The sequence below is a fragment of the Mustela erminea genome, chromosome 6 (genome assembly GCF_009829155.1).
Source record: "Mustela erminea isolate mMusErm1 chromosome 6, mMusErm1.Pri, whole genome shotgun sequence".
NCBI classification, from domain to species: domain Eukaryota; kingdom Metazoa; phylum Chordata; class Mammalia; order Carnivora; family Mustelidae; genus Mustela; species Mustela erminea.
The window spans coordinates 85,711,352-85,729,550 of NC_045619.1; the positions used below are offsets into that span (position 1 = coordinate 85,711,352).

Genomic DNA, 18,199 nt, shown 5'->3' on the forward strand with positions numbered 1-18,199 from the left:
TCAGAAAAGTGGTAGCCAGTCATTATGGAGATGAGTGCCCAACTTGAACAGATTTCAAGAAGCGGCATTACATGTTTGAAAGGAACCTGAAAATATAACTGATGGCACTATTAATGGTCTGTGTTTGTGTTTCCTAGATGTAAGTGGAAGAGGAAGAAAAAGGAAAAAGTAAATTTCTGGAAAACTAGGCTATCATGTAACCTGATCCCACTGTCTACTGAAGGAATAAATGTACCCACTTGCTTCTGAATGTTTCTCTAACTTGCTTTCCATGGTAGAATATAAGTATTTCATCTGGTCAGTCACTTCTATAAATGCATATGGATATTTCTCCCTGTTCTTCAGGAGAAAATTCAGGCTTCTGGTGGATCTTAAAAGCAACCCTCTGTCATTAGTGGAAAAACTGGTGCATCTGAATAAATTCCATAGTTTAGTTAATAGCATTGCATTAGTTAATTTCTTAGTTTTGATAAATGTTTGAGAGTTATGCAAGATGTTAACATTAGGGGGAGGTAGGTGGAGATATATGGGAACTCTCTGTACTATCTTAAGAACGCTACTGTAAATCTGAAAATATTTCAAAATAAAAAGTTTGCTTAAAAAAAAAGTAACACTTCCTCAGCTTTCTATGTTCCTCTAGTGACTGCTGTCTCTTGCATTTTTAAAGTTAAGGATTTTGAAAGCACTGTCTGTATTTGCTGTTTGCACTTGTGTGCTCTCCACTCCTGCTTCCTCCACCACCCAAACACTTCTGAAGTAGCTCCAGTCAAGATTACCCATGACCTCTTTAACATTTTCATTTTATTATCTTATTTTTAACTTACTATTTTGTCAACTACAAAAGTAGTAAGAGGGGTGCCTGGGTGGCTCAGTCCGTTAATCATCAGACTCCTGATTTTGGTTCCGGGTCATGATCTCAAGGTTGTGGGATCAAGTCAGGCCCTGTGATGGACATGGAGCCTGCTTCAATTCTCTCTCTCCTGTTCCCTCTGACCTTCACCACGCCCTCCTCTCCCCACCTAATCACTCTCAGTCTGAAAGAAAATAAAGTAATAAAAAAACTTACTGGGGGGGGGGGGAAGAAAAGTCACAATCAATATAGGAATGTATACATGCCTTGGCTATGTACTCTCATTTTCCTTATTTGACTTCCCTACCCTTTCCCATCAAGATACCCATTGCCAACAGTGTGGCACATATGCTCTCAACCCCCTCCATTTCTATATACTATATATATTTTTTAGGTATCATAAATATATATATTTATATGGGAAGATATAAAAAAGCACATTATGTGTTTAAAAGCAAGATACAGAACAGTAGAGTATGGTTACTGTACTATCACTACCAGTGTATGAGCATTCTTATTTCCTCACATACTGAATATTAGCTGATAAAAAAAAATTTGCCAACTGTTTAGATTACAACCTTACATCTCATGGTTACTTTAATTTACATTTTTTATTATTAGTGAGACTAAGCATTTTTTCTTCTTTTAAGATTTTAGTTATTTATTTGACAGATAGAGATCACAAGTAGGCAGAGAGGCAGGTGGTGGGGTTGGGGCAGGCAGGCTCCCCGCTGAGCAGAGAGCCCGATGCGGGCTTGATCCCAAGACCCTGGGATCATGACCTGAGTCGAAGGCAGAGGCTTAACCCACTGAGCCACCCAGGCACCCCTAAGCATTTCTTCATATGTTTATTTTTTATTCCTTAATTATCTGTTTACATCACTGCCAAATGCAATGGACACTTCTGCTTTATTTTATTTGATCTTTCTATAACATTTGACATTACTGACCATTCCCCCTTTTAATAACCCCATCCTTTCATGGTTACTGTGAGATACCCTCCCTTTTTTTTTTCTGGATTTCTTCCCATTTCTCTGGCCACTCCTCAATCTTCTTTACAGGTTTCTCTTCCTCTGTTCCCTTTCCTCCCCCAACCCACCACTTGCTGGGGTCCCTGAAGGTTCCATCTTAGGTCCTCTTTTTTCACTTACCTATTCCCTGCAGATGATGTCATCTACCTTCTGGTTTTACCCACCAGTTGCCTATTGATGACTCATACCCTATAACTCTAGCCAGATATCTCCTTACCTAGAATTCCACCAGGGAATTCTATAGGCATCTTAAACTCATCCTTGTCTAAGCCTGAAGTTTCCCTTCTCCTCTCTTTACCCCTCACCCTTTGATCTGTTTCTTTTCCTGAGTCCTCCATCTTGGTGAATGTGACAATTATCTTTTCAAATGCCAAATGTCCTGTCCTCATGTCTCCATGCTGTGCATGTGTCACTTCCTCTGTCACTTCTTTGCCCCTTGTGCTTAGTTAATTCCTATCTGTCCCTTGGGTTTAGACAGGCACCACTTCTGGGAAGTCTTCCTTACATGGCATAGTCCAGGTTATGAGTTCCTCCTAAATTCTCCCCCACCACCATGAGTATTTCTCTAACATGGTACTTATTGCTCTGGGATTATAAACTCCATTTTCCAAACTAGACAGTCCCTTGAAGGCAAGGACTGCATCTTATTCCTCTTTGTGTCTTCAGCATCTGGCACCTATGAGATGCCCCATAAATGTTTGTCTACACTCACAGAAATCTATCTATACTGTCTAGAACCTACACCAATCAGGCCTTTATCCCATCACTCCCAAAGAGCACAAAGTGACCAATGACCTTCATGTTGCCAAATCCAATGGTCAGTTCCCAGCTCCTCTGTGTGTCTGCTAATAACTCTCCTTTAAGAAGCCTTTTCTTCACTTGGCTTCTGGCATCCATTCTCTAGTTTCTACTGCTGTTTCACCAGTTGCTCCTGCCCCATCTCTTTTGCTGTTTCCTCCTTACCTCTCTAACTTTCAAACATCAAGGTGCTCCTGAGCTCCATCTTCAGACCTCTTCTCTTCTGTCTCTATTCACTCCCTAAGTGATCTCATACATCTCATGTCTTTAAATACCACTGATCCTTTGATACATTCACATCTTATCTTCAGCCTTCATCTCTTTTGGTTGCAGATTTATATATACAAGTTCTTACATAACATCTCTACTTGGATGTCTTTAAGGCATTTCCTATCTAACAATCCCCAAATTGAGCTGCTACCATCTTCCCGTCTCTAAACCTGCTTTTACTATAGTCTTCTCCATTTCTATTAATAATATTTTTCCAGGTGTTTGAGCCCAAGCCACTGTTGCCATGCATGATCCTTCTCTTTCTCTTTCAGTATAAATCCTAACTACTTTTCTTTATCTATAGAGCTACCACTCCAGTCCAATCTGTTATCCTCTCTTGCCTAAATCACTGAAATTGTCTTATAATTTGTCTCCATGCTTCTGCCAATATTCCTATAGTCTCTTTCTCCTCTTTTTTTTTTTTTAATCTTAATTATTTATTTGTCAGAGAGTGAGAGAGCACAGCAGGGGGAGTGGCAGGCAGAAGGAGAGGGAGAAGCAGGCTCCCCACTGAGCAAGATCCCAGGGTCCTAGGATCATGACCTGAGCTGAAGGCAGATGCTTAACTGACTGAGCCACCCAGGCAGTCCCTCCTCTTTTTTAATTTAAGTCAGATCAAATCGCTCCTTCGCTTACAAACCCTCCAAAGGCCCCATGTGATGAGAGTTAAAGCCCAGGTCTTTATAGTGGCTCTCTAAGTCTCGTTTTCCTATTCCTCAAACACATTGAGAATGTTCCTGCCTCGGGGCATTTGCATATATTCTTTGCCACCTGAATCATTCTTCTCCCCGGTTCATATCCTCAGATCTCTGCTCCAATGTCCCCTCATCAGAGGCTTTCCTGAACCAGCCTACATTCTATCCCTCTTACCTGCTTTGTGTTGTTTCTTAGCACTAATCACCACAAATTCTTTATTGTTCATCTCTCCCACTATCATGTAAAACTCCATGATGGCTGTCATGTGGTCTATAAGCATGCCTAAAACAGCGCTTGGCATGTTGTAGGTGATTTGTGAATACTCGCTAAATGAATAAATGAAAGGGAAGAAGGAAGAAGGAAAGGAGGGAGAGGAAAAGTAACAGGCACGAGAGAGAAGGAGGAAAGAAAAGAAATCAACAGTTGAGTGAAATGATGGTAGCTTTTGCTTACAGTGCACCAGAGGGATCCAATTTTTAATTATAGTAAAATTAAGCCAAAGTCGTGGTCAGCATTACCCCCTTAGAGAGAACAAATTGACAGGGGCACGTTACATACTAATTTAAATAGGTTGGATACTAAAAACTGCCAGCAGGATATTTTTGCAATGCCAGTCAAATTAAAGAATTCTTACCCAAATATGTGAGGTTTTTCCCTCATAAGACTAAACCAAGTAAGATTTCAAAAGAAATACACGCTCCAGCCCAGCCGGAGGCGAGCCAGCAGGGAGAGCACAGAATGGTTACAAGCAGAGAGCTTGTTCTGAGGTTTTTGCCTTTGATGGATCCTGCAGCTGAGAAATTTGCTAACTAGAGTGGGTCAAGAAGTGTGCTTTAAACAAAGAACCCAGAGGACGACAACAGCTGCACAGCTGCTACCATTTAAATGCAGAAATATAGAAATTCTGGTGGTGTGATTTGTAACAAGGGCTGAAGCCGAGGGACCCTGTATTCTAATGTGAGCAGAAGTAGTAAGTCGTTTTCCTAACCTCAGGCAAAGCACTTGGTCTTCTATCTTTCACTCAACTCAGGGAAGAAAAAAAAAGGGTTCAAAAGGAGAATTTCAGTGGAAAAATAAGATTCCCTGCACCCGAGCCGCATTCTCCCGTTAAGTGGCACATGTTCAGACCAGCTGGCCTCAGGCCCTGCTCAGCTGACGTGGAGCCCAAGCGGAGGCTGCAGGTGGCTCGGCCACCCAGGCTCCATTAGGGAAGCTCCACAGGCCCCGGGGCTTCTCAGTACTTACACTTCTCCTCTTTTCCATGTTTGCTTCTTCAGCCGCTTTCTGGTACCTTCAGAGAAAAGGGGGAGAAAGAGAATGTCCTCAATTAAATTATATTTTTACTTTTTAAATCTTTTATGAAATGACTTCTGCCTATCTATTTCTGCTAGCAAGTGTCTTTAATCAACTCTATCAGAAGAAACACAAAATCAGAGTGGCCCTCACTTCTGGCACTGTTCCAGTCATCTAGTCTGGTCTAACAGAAAGATCCAACGCGAGGAGGTCAAATGCCAGCAAATGACTAGGTAGAGCAGAAAGTCTGGGGTTTAAGTCCTACTTTAATCACTCATTAACTGTGATCTCTGGCAAGTCTCAGCTTCCTTACCTAGAAAATGGCTTTATAGATCTACTTTCCATGTTGCTGTGAAGACTGAGATCACACGTGTAATAAGGCTTTGGAATTAGTCAAAGGATAGAACACTGCATTGACCCGAGGATGCACATTTCCCCCACACTAATGCCTCTCAGATCTTCTAATTCTTGCCAAATGATGCAGAGGTATTTATACTTCCTGGTCATGTGTGAATTTAATCTAAGCTTTTAGTATTGTCACTTTAGCTCAATGTATTTGATGGTATTGCACATGTTTTAAATGTCGCTTAAAATGTCTTTAAAGAAATTATAGGGCGCCTGGGTGGCTCAGTGGGTTAAGCCGCTGCCTTCGGCTCAGGTCATGATCTCAGGGTCCTGGGATCGAGTCCCGCATCGGGCTCTCTGCTCAGCGGGGAGCCTGCTTCCTTCTCTCTCTCTCTGCCTGCCTCTCAGTGTACTTGTAATTTCTCTCTGTCAAATAAATAAATAAATAAATAATCTTTAAAAAAAAAAAAGAAATTATACTATGATTTGGTATTGAAAGAAAAATTACTGTTTTAGGTATGTATAAGGGTGATACGTGAGAAAAGTTTATGTGCTAAGAAAGCATCGATCCTTTTAATTAGTAGTATTTTTTCTTGGTGATGCATAAAATAGTGGCCAGGCTATAGAGGATGGCATCTTAGATTTGATAAACAGGCATGTATGGTTTAACTATTTTAATTTTATTATTACTTTAATCATCTTTATTACTTGGACCAGAAGATCTCTGAGAAACAACTAAAGTCCCAGGACTTTTCAGGGATGATTGGGTTTTCTCCTTTTGAAGACAAAGATGGGCTGGGGGGTCTAGGCTGCAGCAAATCCCCAGACCACCCAGAACCACCTCACCTGGCTTCCTCAGGGCCTCCAAGTCAAACATGGAAAGGGCTATTACCCAGAGAATCCCCACCCCGTGACTCCCTTGAGCTTACATGCCTACAATTCAGCATCAACACACCTTAGAAAAGGCCCACTTGTTCTCTGTCTTAAGGTAGAATTTCTGAATTCACAAGACATTTGGAGAAGGAAAAGGAAGTAAGAGAAAAAGATAAAAAGCAGAATGGGGAAAGGCCCTTATCTCTGCCAAAAACAACTTTCAATTCAAAAATACCTTCGTAAGTTCAGAACTCTCTTAGTGTGTGTTACGCAGAATAACTCGTTCAAAATGAGGACCAGAAAAATGCCCTGGTTCTGGCACATAATAATTCAAATATAGTCAAAGGTTTCTCTCCCTCTCTCTCTCTCTCTATATATATATATATATGCTTACCTGCTGCTATAAAACCTGGGTTAAATCACTCCATTTACTTGGGCCTCATCTATAAAATTAAATAACTATGTGAGAAGATTTCTGAGGTCTCTTCCAGTTCTGACACTGTTTGAATTTTAACAATCAGATATTAATAAGCATCTCATTCACCAGGCTGGGAATTACTCCGCAACTGACCAGAGCTTTCTAACAAAGTAGGATGAAAGGCTTCCAAAAATCTCTGGTATTTCATTGGCCAAAATAGGTTATGGAAGATAATGGCCAAGTGACAAGCTGGAAAGATACCTGGCAACTTATATTACAGACTGATGACTAATTTTCATATATTAAAAAGAACCCTTAGGGCGCCTGGGTGGCTCAGTGGTTAAAGCCTCTGCCTTCGGCTCAGGTCATGATCCCAGGGTCCTGGGATCGAGCCTCACATCGGGCTCTCTGCTCAGCAGGGAGCCTGCCTTCTCCTCCTCTCTCTCTCTGCCTGCCTCTCTGTCTACTTGTGATCTGTCTGTCAAATAAATTTAAAAATATATATATCTTTAAAAAAAAAATAAATAAATAAAAAGAACCCTTACAAATCAATAAGAAAACCACAAACAACTTAGTAGAAAAATGGGCCCAGATACAAATCTACAGTTCACACAAAAGGATATCAAATGGTTCTTAAACAAAAAGGATGTTCAATTTCAAAAAGAAAATTCCAACTACACTAAAATTCTTCACCTATGAAGTAGGAAAAGATTTTTTTTTTTTTAAAAAGCTAATATACTGGGATACCTGGGTGGCTCAGTTGGTTAGGCATCTGCCTTCAGCTCAGGTCATGATCCCAGGTTCCTGAGACTGAGTTCCCCATCAGGCTCCTCGCTCAGTGGGGAGTCTTTTTCTCCCTCTGCCTGCTGCTCCCCCTGCTTGTGCTCTTTCTCTCTCTCTCTCTCTAGCAAATAAACAAATTTTTTTTAAAAAGCTAAATACTGAGGGTAAATTAATAAAACCTTTATGGAAGGCATTTTGTCAATTTTACAAAAATCACAAAATTACAACTGCTGTGATTCATCAATTTTGTTTCAGAATTTGTCCTATAGATATATTCACAAAAGCAAAAATGACTTTTATGTTAGACTATTTGTCATAGCATTAATTGTAACAACAAAATACTGAAAACAAGCTGAATGTCCATTAGCAGAGGACTGGTAAAGAAAATACAACCTGTTCCTGTTTAGAATACTATGCAGCTATAAAAAAGAAAAAGGGATGGTGCTGATGGCTGCACAACAATGTGAATGTTCTTAATGCATTGAATTGTATACTTAAAGGTGGTTAAAATGATAAATTACGTGTTATCTACATTTTACCACAATTAAAAAACAACAACAAAATGGTGTGATATTGGCATAAAGACAGACATATAGATCAATGGAATGGAATACAGCCTGGAAATAAACCCTCACATATGTAGTCCAAGGCTTCTCAACAAAGGTGCTAAGACCATCTAACAGGGAAAGGACAGTCTTTTCAACAAGTGATACTGGGAAATCTGGATATCCATGGGCAAAAACAATAGAAGTTGGACCCTTACCTAACACCACATATAAAATTAAGTCAAATGGACTCAGGACTTACACTAAGTGTAAGAACTAAAACTATAAAATTACTCTTAGAAGAAAATAGGGACCAAGCTTCATGAGATTGACTTTGGCAATGATTTCTTGGAATAAAAGCAGAGGCAATAAAAGAAAAAGTAGACAAACTGAACTGTAACAAAGTCTGTGCTTCAAAGGAAATCATCAATAGAATGAAATGGCAATCCATGGAATGAAAGAAAATATTTGTGAATCATATATCTGATAAGGGATTAGCATCCAAAATACATATTTTTTAAAAAAAATAACAAATGTGGGATAATATCGCACATACTATTCTTTTTCTTTTGAGATTTATTTACTGTGAGGGGAGGCAGGGGAAGAGGGAAAGAACCTCAAGCAGATGCCCTGCTAAGCATGGAGCCCAGCTCAGGGCTCAATCCCAGGACGGACCCCGAGATCGTGACCTGACCCAAAACCAAGAATCCAACACTCAACTGAATGAGCCACCCTGGCAGCCCTGTACATACTATTTGGCATCTCCCTTTCTCCATTTCAGAACAGCTTAATTTTCATTTAAGCAATATGTTCCAAGCACTAGAGAAAAGTAGGAAAAGAAATAACCCAAAGAGATACAGTTCCTGCTCTCAGACAGCTTACAGGTTAAACACACAGTGCATGAATATACACACACACACACACGTACACATATATACACACACACACATATAACAATAAATCCTTCAAAGAAAAAGAACACAGTATTATGAAACAACCTAACAAAAGAACCAAATTGAGAAGGCAGTGGGTGGTGTGTGTGCGCGTGTGTGTTGTATGTATGAAGGAAAGTCTTGTTGAAAAAAATGACCTTTAGACTGAGATCTGAAGTTTGACCAGAGGAGTTATCCAGGCAAAACAAGGCCGGGGTTGGGGGTGGGTGTGGTGGGAGAAGCATTCCAGGCACAGAAAACTAGCACATGCAAAGGCCCGAGGCAAGAAAGTGTCTCAGGTGTATAAGTCACACAAAGAACTCCAGTGTTGCTGGAGCACAGTGAGAAGGGGAGAGGGCTAGAAATGGTGTGGGGAGGCAGAGTCTTTGTGGGCCATGGTGAGCGTTTTGAACATCATCCTAGGTACAAGGAACAGGCGCTGATCCAATTCATGTTTTTTAAAGTATGCTCCATAAAAATAAACGCAAAATGACTTAAAGACCTAAACATGAGACAGGAATCCATAAAAATCCTAGAGGAGAACACAGGCAGCAACCTCTATGACCTCAGTCACAGCAACTTCTTGTTAGACACATCTCCAAAGCAAGAGAAACAAAAGCGAAAATGAACTATTTGGACTTCATCAAGATAAAAAGCTTCTGCACAGCAAAGGAAATAGTCAACAAAAGTAAAAGGCAACTTACCAAATGGGAGACAATATTTGCAAATGTCTTATCAGGTAAAGAGCTAGTATCCAAAATCTATAAAGAACTTATCAAACTCAACACCCAAGAAACAAAATATCCTGTCAAGAAATTGGTAGAAGACATAAACTGACATTTCTCCAAGGAAGACGTACAAATTGCCAACAGACACATGAAAAAATGCTCCCCATTACTCAGCATCAAGGAAATACAAATCAAAACCACAATGAGATACCACTTCACACCAGTCAGAATGGCTAAAATTAATAAGTCAGGAAACAACAAATATTGGCAAGGATACAGAGAAAAGGGAACACTCTTACACTATTGGTGGAAAACAGTGTGGAGGTTCCTCAAAAAATTAAAAATAGAGCTACTCTACAGTTCACTACCCTGCTACCCTACACTACTAGGGATTTATCCAAAGGATACAAACATAGTGATTGAAAGAGGCACATGGATCCCAATGTGTATAGCAGCAATGTCCACAATAGCCAAACTATGGAAAGAGCCCAGATATCCATCCACAGACGAGTGGATAAAGAAGATGTAGTATACATACACAATGGAATATTTCTCAGCCATAAAAAAGAATGAAATCTTGCCATTTGCAACAATGTGGATGGCACTAAATAACTGAAATAAGTCAATTAAAGAAAGACAAATACCATATGATTTCACTGATATGTTGAATTTAAGAAACAAAACAGATGAACATAAGGGATGGGAAGAAAAAATAAAATAAGATGAAAATTGAGATGGGGGTAAACCATAGAGACTCTTAATCATAGGAAACAAACTGAGTGTTGCTGGAGGCAGCGGTAGAGGGGAGGGATAATAGGGTGATGAGCATTAAGGAGGGGATTTGATGTAATGAGCACTGGGTGTTATATGCAGCTGATGAATCACTAAGTTCCTCCTCTGAAACTGATAATTAAAAAAGTTAAAAAGTAGCCTAAAATAAAATAGTGCTCCAGAGACTATCTGGAAAACTGACTGGAGGGGCTGAGAAAGGATGTGGCATTAGTGGGAGGTGATGCTGGCTATGATCCAGGTTGGTGGTCTTGAAGAGAAAGAGAGTGAATAGACTTGAGATGTATTTCAGAGGTGGAATCAACAGGATTGGCCATGAGGGAGGGCATAGATGCAGTTAAGAACGATTCCCAGGTTTCTGGCAGCTGAGTCAATGGAATCACTGTTTACTAAGATGGGGAATTCTGGAGGAGCAAATTTGGGGAGAGGGGAGATAGATATATACAGTGTTAGCCATTTGGTGGTAGCAGTGATTAGATACATGTGTCTAGAGCTCAGAAGAGAGATCTGAGCTAGCAATATAAATTTAGGACTTGTCTGTCCACAGATGGTAAAGCCATGGGAGTATATGAATGATATAATCTACAAAGAGTGTGTAGTGCGAGAAGAGGTCCTAGAGACTCTAACATTTAGAATTCAGAAGAGAAGAAAGAGGTGATAAGAGAGAATGACAAGGGAAAGACAGAGAGGTGGTAGAAAACAAGGAAACTGCCAGAGAAGCCAAGAGAAGGAAAAATGTGGGAAGGACAAAGTGCTGAGAAGTCATGCGAGACAAAGGCTACAAGGACAGAAGGCTCAGGGAACCCTGGCAGTCCTCCTCCATTATAAATATAATTAATTCACCCATACCCTTTAATGCGCATTTGGGTTGTTTCCAGTTTTTACCATTACAAATAGCACTTTGGTGAATGTTCCTGTACATATATTTTCCCCACTTGCACTAATATATCCGTTTGACAGTCTCTAATGGAAATGCAAGGGGGAAAAGTGGATTATAGAAGGAAAGGAACTTACAATTGGCCTTGAATCTTGTTTCCACACCCCCCTGGGTAATCATCTACAGTATATACTACAGCAATAATACGATCTATGAGAGGCAGAGCCAATTAGCAGACAGGTTTATTTTCAGTCAATTGTTCTCCAAGGCAAAGTATTTACTGTGGTTAGTTGAGTAAATAAGCTCAAAGGTTCCCTTCCCTTTACTGTCTTAACAGAAACATAGATTTAAAGTAAGAAGCCCAGAATAGTTTTCATCTTCAATCCTGTTCTTTTAGCACTTAGGCCATCTGCAAGACACAGGTATATATGCTAGTGGCTGTCTTGAATTATGTTTTGAAACTCCCTCTCCAATCTCCCCACCCTTCATTTATAATGAGCTATTGCTAAATAGTAGATACACAGGGAGGAAAGTTTGCATACCTCTGCTTTCTTCCAAGTCATCGCCTTGGGGTTTTTTCCATTTTGCACTCGCAGGATGCTAAGAAAGGCTTAGTTGACATACTGCTGAATTCAGTGTGAGACTAGGATTCAGGCCTCAGACTTTCCTCAAAGGAACTCAGAGCAACTAGCATTATTCTGATGACAAAACGTGAAGGTTGCTGATGTTGTGGGACCGGGGAGGGGAAAGGCATTGTGAAGACCCAAGTTTGAGGTAAAAAATATTTGCAATGACATTTCTATAATTAAAATCTCATCCCTCTTCCCTCTCCAGATTGTCCTCCAGTCTCCTCTTCTTCACACACAGAATTTAATCTTGCAACTGCTCATTAATGCTCAGCTGTGGGGCAGGCAGCTGATGGAGGACGCTAAAATTATCTTGGCAGTAATAACAGTGCCTCGAACTTTTCTAAGGCCAGAATAGAGTTCCTGAGCTATGACTCTTGCTTGTATGCCCTCAAATAGAGCAAAGGGATAATGGAAACTCCCAAGTTTTAGGCAATGTATTTTCCTCTGGAACTACTTCACCACTAAAATATTACAGAGAAGCAAAAATGGTGGTGGGGGGTGTGTGTGCGCATGGGGGAGAGGAGGTTAGCCAGAGAGATATGGGGGTCAATTTTTTCTTAATGAAGGAAGAACAGTCAGAGAAGACTAAATATAAAGCATGTTCTTTCTTCAGACGATGTTATGGGGAAAGTTATCATAAGAGCGGGAGGAACTGTGACATGAGGGGAGGCTGATGGGGGGCAGGGATCTATGGGCTCTATTCAGCTTTGCCACTATCTTGGGGTGTGAACTGCATCCTAATTGCTGGATATCAAGTTCCTTGTCTGTGAGAGGAATGGGGCAAAGGTTAGCCAGATCAGGGATTTTAAAACTCTTTTCACGGCAGAAATCTCTCTTCAAATGGTATCTTCAGAACCTAACATATGAAAGAGACCAAAGCAGGACGGCTGGTGTGGAAGGTCTCAGGCTCAGCCCTTCACATCTTCCCGTTGTCCCAGAACTGGCCCCTGAGGTTCCTCTGAAGAACTCAATTAAGATAGGTTGGAAACCACTGAGCTAGATTCCCTTTACTTCCAAAAATATAAGAGTCAAAGAGGAGTCTGCTGCCAAGAAACCAAATTCCACCAAAAGAGTAACATTTTAATCAAGCAAAGGATTATGTCATGCTGAAGTCAACGGTGAGTAAAACCAAAGCTAGCCGCTTGAATGGACTCATTAATAGGACCTTTCTTACCTCAAATTTAATGATTTATATGGTATAGAGGTTCAGTAAAAGAAACAAGTCTAGAGCTACAGAGGACTCATAAGATACAAGCTCTGATGCTAGAAAAACTTATGTACGAATAAATGTAAAATGTGCTAAAAATAAAGTAAAGCCCAGCTAATTCTATAAACATTAGCCAGATTGTTTCCCCCAAATACCACTTTTACATTAATTACTGATCAGAAACCTCCTAAGGTTTCCTACAGTCTCTTAACTAGTCTTGTGGAGGATTTATGAATTCTAAACCCCATAATTGGGGGTGTTGGAAAATAAGGGAAAATCAGGTCACCAGGTTAGTAGTTGCTTTGTGGAACCTAGTCTGGCAATCTGCTTTGGGAACCTATGGTGAGTGAACTCTAAAAGCCATAAGCAGTATCAGCAATGTCGAATCAGAGTCTCTGCTGAGCGTGAGATGGAAAAGAAGTCCAGGCCAAGTCTCTAATCTTTACTGTCCTAAGTACACATCACACCCTGTCACCCTGTAGTACTTCTGTGTCTTATACGTCCTGTGGTTCTCTGCAATGTCACCACCGTCCTCTCAGCCTACCAAATACAATTCTGTTCATTCCTCAAAACCTGTTTAGTACATTAGAATATACGAATCAGATGAAAAATACTAGATAGAAACAAATCCAATTACTGTACACTCACTGTGTTCTCAGCTATAAAACAGGCCTAAGATCCCTCCCTCATACAGTTTTTGTTAGGATTAGAAATAGTATCTGTTTCTATTAAGAATCTAGCAGGGTGCCTGGCACACTGATTCTGTTAATGGGTTTGGGGCTTACAGTTTTGCACAGCTGTCCTTTGCCCTTATTAACCTTCAGGGAGAAAAGACAGTCACCCTGCTATGCTATGAAAAGGTGACCTCCAAAAAAAAAAAAAAAAGGTGACCTCCAAGATTGCTTTATGCTTTCTCTCTGCAAGATTAAGAAGGCCCCGAAGATGAACTGCTTTTTCCAACTTCCTACCTCTCATCAGTGCTACAAGACGTGATTCCTCTATTTTGAGAACTGGCCCGGGCAGGGGGTGGATGACAGAAGAAAGTGGTGGGAAGGGATCTGAGGAAGGCGTGAGAGTTGCACTGAAGCGACCAACTGAGGTAGGCAGGAAAGGAAGTGAAACCAGGAAGGAGATCGAAATCCAGGGCCTGGGGGTCCTGTTTTGGCCCAAGAGCAGCATCAGTGGGAATAAAAGAGTCAAACAGTATTAGGACAGGAGGCTGCAATCAGAGAGGGCATTCCCAGTGTACATTCGAGAGATGGATTCTGCGTGATGATAAGGCTGGGACTGGATAAAAGGCCCTGACAGACAATGTGCAGGTTGAAGAAATAGGGAAGATCAAGAAGTTAAGAGTCCAGAGTACAAAACAGGTTCAGTGGACCAGTGATTCTTCACTGGGGGCCCTACTGGCCCTGGGGGACTTTTGAAAATGTGTGAGGGAATCTTACCGGGGTTTCCCTTCCACCCCCCCCCTTTTTTTGGATGCCACAATGTCAAGGGGCACTATTAGCATTTGGAGAAAGGCAAGATGATGACCATCCTGCAGAAGGAAGGTCTGCCTCATGGAAAATGCCCACAGCATTTTCGCTGAGAGACACTGAGAAGAGAATGAAGCTGGAAGCTAGTGTCCCCAGTAAAGGTGAGGAGCTTGGCCAGGCGGCTGGCACACCACTGCAATGAGGGGGAGGATAAAAAGAGTCCAGTTAGATGTAAGCCTCAAAGCACAGGTTCAGAGCTTCAGAACAAGGAGTGAAACACAATGGATGGGAACCGGTAGGAGAGATGTAGGAGAGGGGCAACCTTGACTCCTGGCCCCAGGATATTTCAGGGAAGCATGTGCAGAAAGAGTAGGCGGCCACGGCTCTGAGACAGAATGCAAGAGGAGGGAAAGCCAAGTTCAGCTGCAAAGAGGTGGGGCTAGCCAGGGTGAAAAGGGTAAGAATGTGAAGAAGTCTTTCTGCAGAAGAGGGAGTTTCCAAGTCCCATTAATCACATCTCAACAAAGTCTCAATTCCTTGTCTTCCTTTCCATCCCTGCTGCCCTCCGCCCTCAAGAGTTTTCACTTGGGTTCTTGAGAGAGCCTTACTGCTCTTCTCTATGCTATCAATCTCTCACCTTGCCAGTCTACCTTTTATACTGTTGCCAGAAACATCTTTCTAAAATACAAGTCTGATCATGTCATTCTCTGCATGAAAACCTTCAACTGTTCTCATTGTTCATCTAACTAAATCCCAGACTTAGGATGGCATCCAAGGCCTTCTATCACCTGGATAACCTGACCTGTACCAGTCGCTTCTCCCTTTTATATTTCTCCATGTCAGACTTCTTGCCTTCCTACTTCCTTTATTCAAGGTCAGTTTCCATGATCCTCTGTTGGAACCAAGCAGAAACTATATTCATTCTGTTTTATGTTCAAGCTCACCGCTGTGAGTTCACAAATCTGTCTCTTCAACGGAAGGTAAACTACACATCCCTGAAGATAAAATTCACCTGGGATACTTGCTGAAAACATAAATTCCTAGGTCCCATCCCAGACACATGGAATCAGAATCTTTTTTTTTTTTCCAGTTAGATTAGTGCAAGGACTTTCCTTTTATCATCCATTAGGACAGCCACTAGAGAGTTTCGAAAAATGACGGATGTGATCTGTTTTATGGTCTTAAAGGTCACCTTGTCTGTAGCGTGGATAATTGGCTGTATAACAGGAAAGTGGAAATAGTGAGGCCATTCAGGGAGCTACTGCAGAAAACTAAGGGGAGACGGAGGTAGCTTGGACTCAGCATTAGAGCTGTGCAGGTGCTGAGCAGTGGTCAGATTAAAGACGCACCTGAATGTAAAGCTGACATGCTGCTAGATGGTTAAGGCTGAAATGTGCCTATGAAATTTCTTAGTGTTAGTCACCTACATAACTGCTCCTTGTTACTGTGAATAAGTGTGGGTATTTATCAAACTTCTTTTGGAATCTTGGGTTGCCAGACCCTGCTAAGTAAGACCAGAGCACTACCTGTATAAAATATTTGATAATGCCCCAGATCGCTGGATGGACTTCTCTAGAAAAGAAGAAATTATTTCTAAAATAGCATCTTGCATTGTTGTAACATGGACTCTGAATCTTTAGGGGAGGGGCCAGGAAAGCCATATAGGATGGTTTTTAAAACATGTCCAAAAAAAAACCTTTCACATCCCTCCATTAAAAAGTACAGCCAGGGGCGCCTAGGTGGGTCAGTTAGTTAAGTGTTTGCCTTCCCCTCAGGTCATGACTTCTGGCTGCTGGGATGGAGCCTCACGTCGGGCTCCCAGCTTGGCGGAGAGTCTGCTTCTCCCTCTCCCTCTGTCTCTCCCCCTGCTTGTGCTCTCTCTCTCTCCCTCTCAAATGAAGAAATAAAATCTTAAAAGCAAAAAAAAAAAAAAAAAGTACAGTCAAAGTCCCCTCCCTGTGAAAATGGGCCAGCCTTAGGGGCTGGCTTCTAATGAGGACAATGTGGCAACAGTAATCCTGTGTAACATCTGAGGCTAGGTCATAAAAGTCCACACAACCCCTGACCCTGGCTCCCTTCTTCCTTTGTTTCCTCGCTCCCTCTACCTCTGGATGCTTGCCCTGGGAACCTAGCTAACTAAGCCAAGCAGCCACATGGAAAAGCCATGTGTAGGTATTCTGACCAGGGCTCTAGCTGAGATCCCAGTGGACTGTCAGCAGCAACAACCTGCCTTGTGAGTGATGAGCCTTTAGATAATTTTCAGCCCATCGTTGAGCCACCCTGGCCAATGCCAAGGGAAGCAGAGGCAAGCCCTACCCAAACTGGAGATTCACAAGCAAAATAAGTGTTCATATTTCAAGCCATTAAATTTGGGGGATTTTTTTTCCTTATGCGACAACAGATAATTGGAACACCATATTATTAACAGGCACCCCATGTGAGAAGATGAAGGAAGTTAGGGGACTTCATCTACTATATAAATTATCCTAACCTATACTATTAATTTCCTTGAGGTCAGGGATTAAATCTTAAGAGCTTTCCATATCTCTATCTGAAATATCTTCATTGATTTTCTTGTTTTGATATGAACAATACATGTTTGTTATAAAATTATAGTAATACAAAATGCATAATGTGGAAGGTAAAAGGACCATGCAGTCTCCCTCCACCTTCACTCTACCTTAAGCAGCAACCAAGGTCAAGAGCTTGGAAGGGCAATGTTTTCCACAGAGCAAGTGCGTGATGCATTTGTTAACTGAAGAAAAGGTGACATTGTAGATTATAGAAACCTCCTACTGGTATTTAGCTGTATGCTAGATAGAGCTCCCAGAATCATTTTCTTCAAATCTTGACCATCTTTTTTCCCTTAAATGTGTAAGAGCTTCCTATTAATTAACAAACTCTACTCATGAGGTAAACCTACCACCTGTCCTAAGCTCCTCCTCTGTTTCAGTAAAGTCAATGTGTTTGCCATCCCTGGAATATTATTTACATATCCTATCCCTTCTACATCTGTTGGGTGCCTACTCTGTTCCAGTCACCAGGCTGTACATTGCCATACACGTGCTAGGCATATAAAATCAGCAGGAAAGGGACCCTCATATCAAAGAACTCATGGCCCAAGCAGGGGGCGGTCAGCAAACTTTTTCTTTTTTCTTTTTTTTTTTTTTTAATTTTATTTCTTTATTTGACAGAGAGAAATCACAAGTAGATGGAGAGGCAGGCAGAGAGAGAGAGAGGGAAGCAGGCTCCCTGCTGAGCAGAGAGCCCGATGCGGGACTCGATCCCAGGACCCTGAGATCATGACCTGAGCCGAAGGCAGCGGCTTAACCCACTGAGCCACCCAGGCGCCCCTCAGCAAACTTTTTCTTAAAGGATCAGATAATAAATATTCTAGACTTTGAGGCCATATGGTCTCTGGTCTCTGCTGCAACTTTGCTCCTGTAGCATGGAAGCAGCCATAGACAATGCACAAATGGATATGGCCATGTTCCAATAAACCTTTATTTACTAAAATGGGCAGCCAGCAGGCCACAATTTGGCCACAGAGTTTGCACTGTTCAGCAGAATGTTATGCAATGGGGAAATGCTTCCGTGATCTCCAATATGGTAGCCACCAGCTACACTGGAATGTGGCTAGTGCAGCTGATGAACTGA

At 41.5% G+C, this 18,199-nt stretch overlaps 1 protein-coding gene across 5 annotated transcripts in view; it reads right to left on the bottom strand.

The window, feature by feature from the left end:
* Positions 1-18,199, bottom strand: part of LIMA1 (LIM domain and actin binding 1) — a 93,070-nt gene that overhangs the window by 39,458 nt on the left and 35,413 nt on the right. For all 5 annotated transcript variants that reach the window (XM_032348167.1, XM_032348165.1, XM_032348164.1 and 2 more), the window contains one exon: positions 4,891-4,936. In XM_032348167.1, coding sequence (XP_032204058.1) covers positions 4,891-4,908 — 18 coding nt within the window. In that variant the 5' untranslated portion in view covers positions 4,909-4,936. The remainder of the gene's footprint in view (positions 1-4,890; positions 4,937-18,199) is intronic.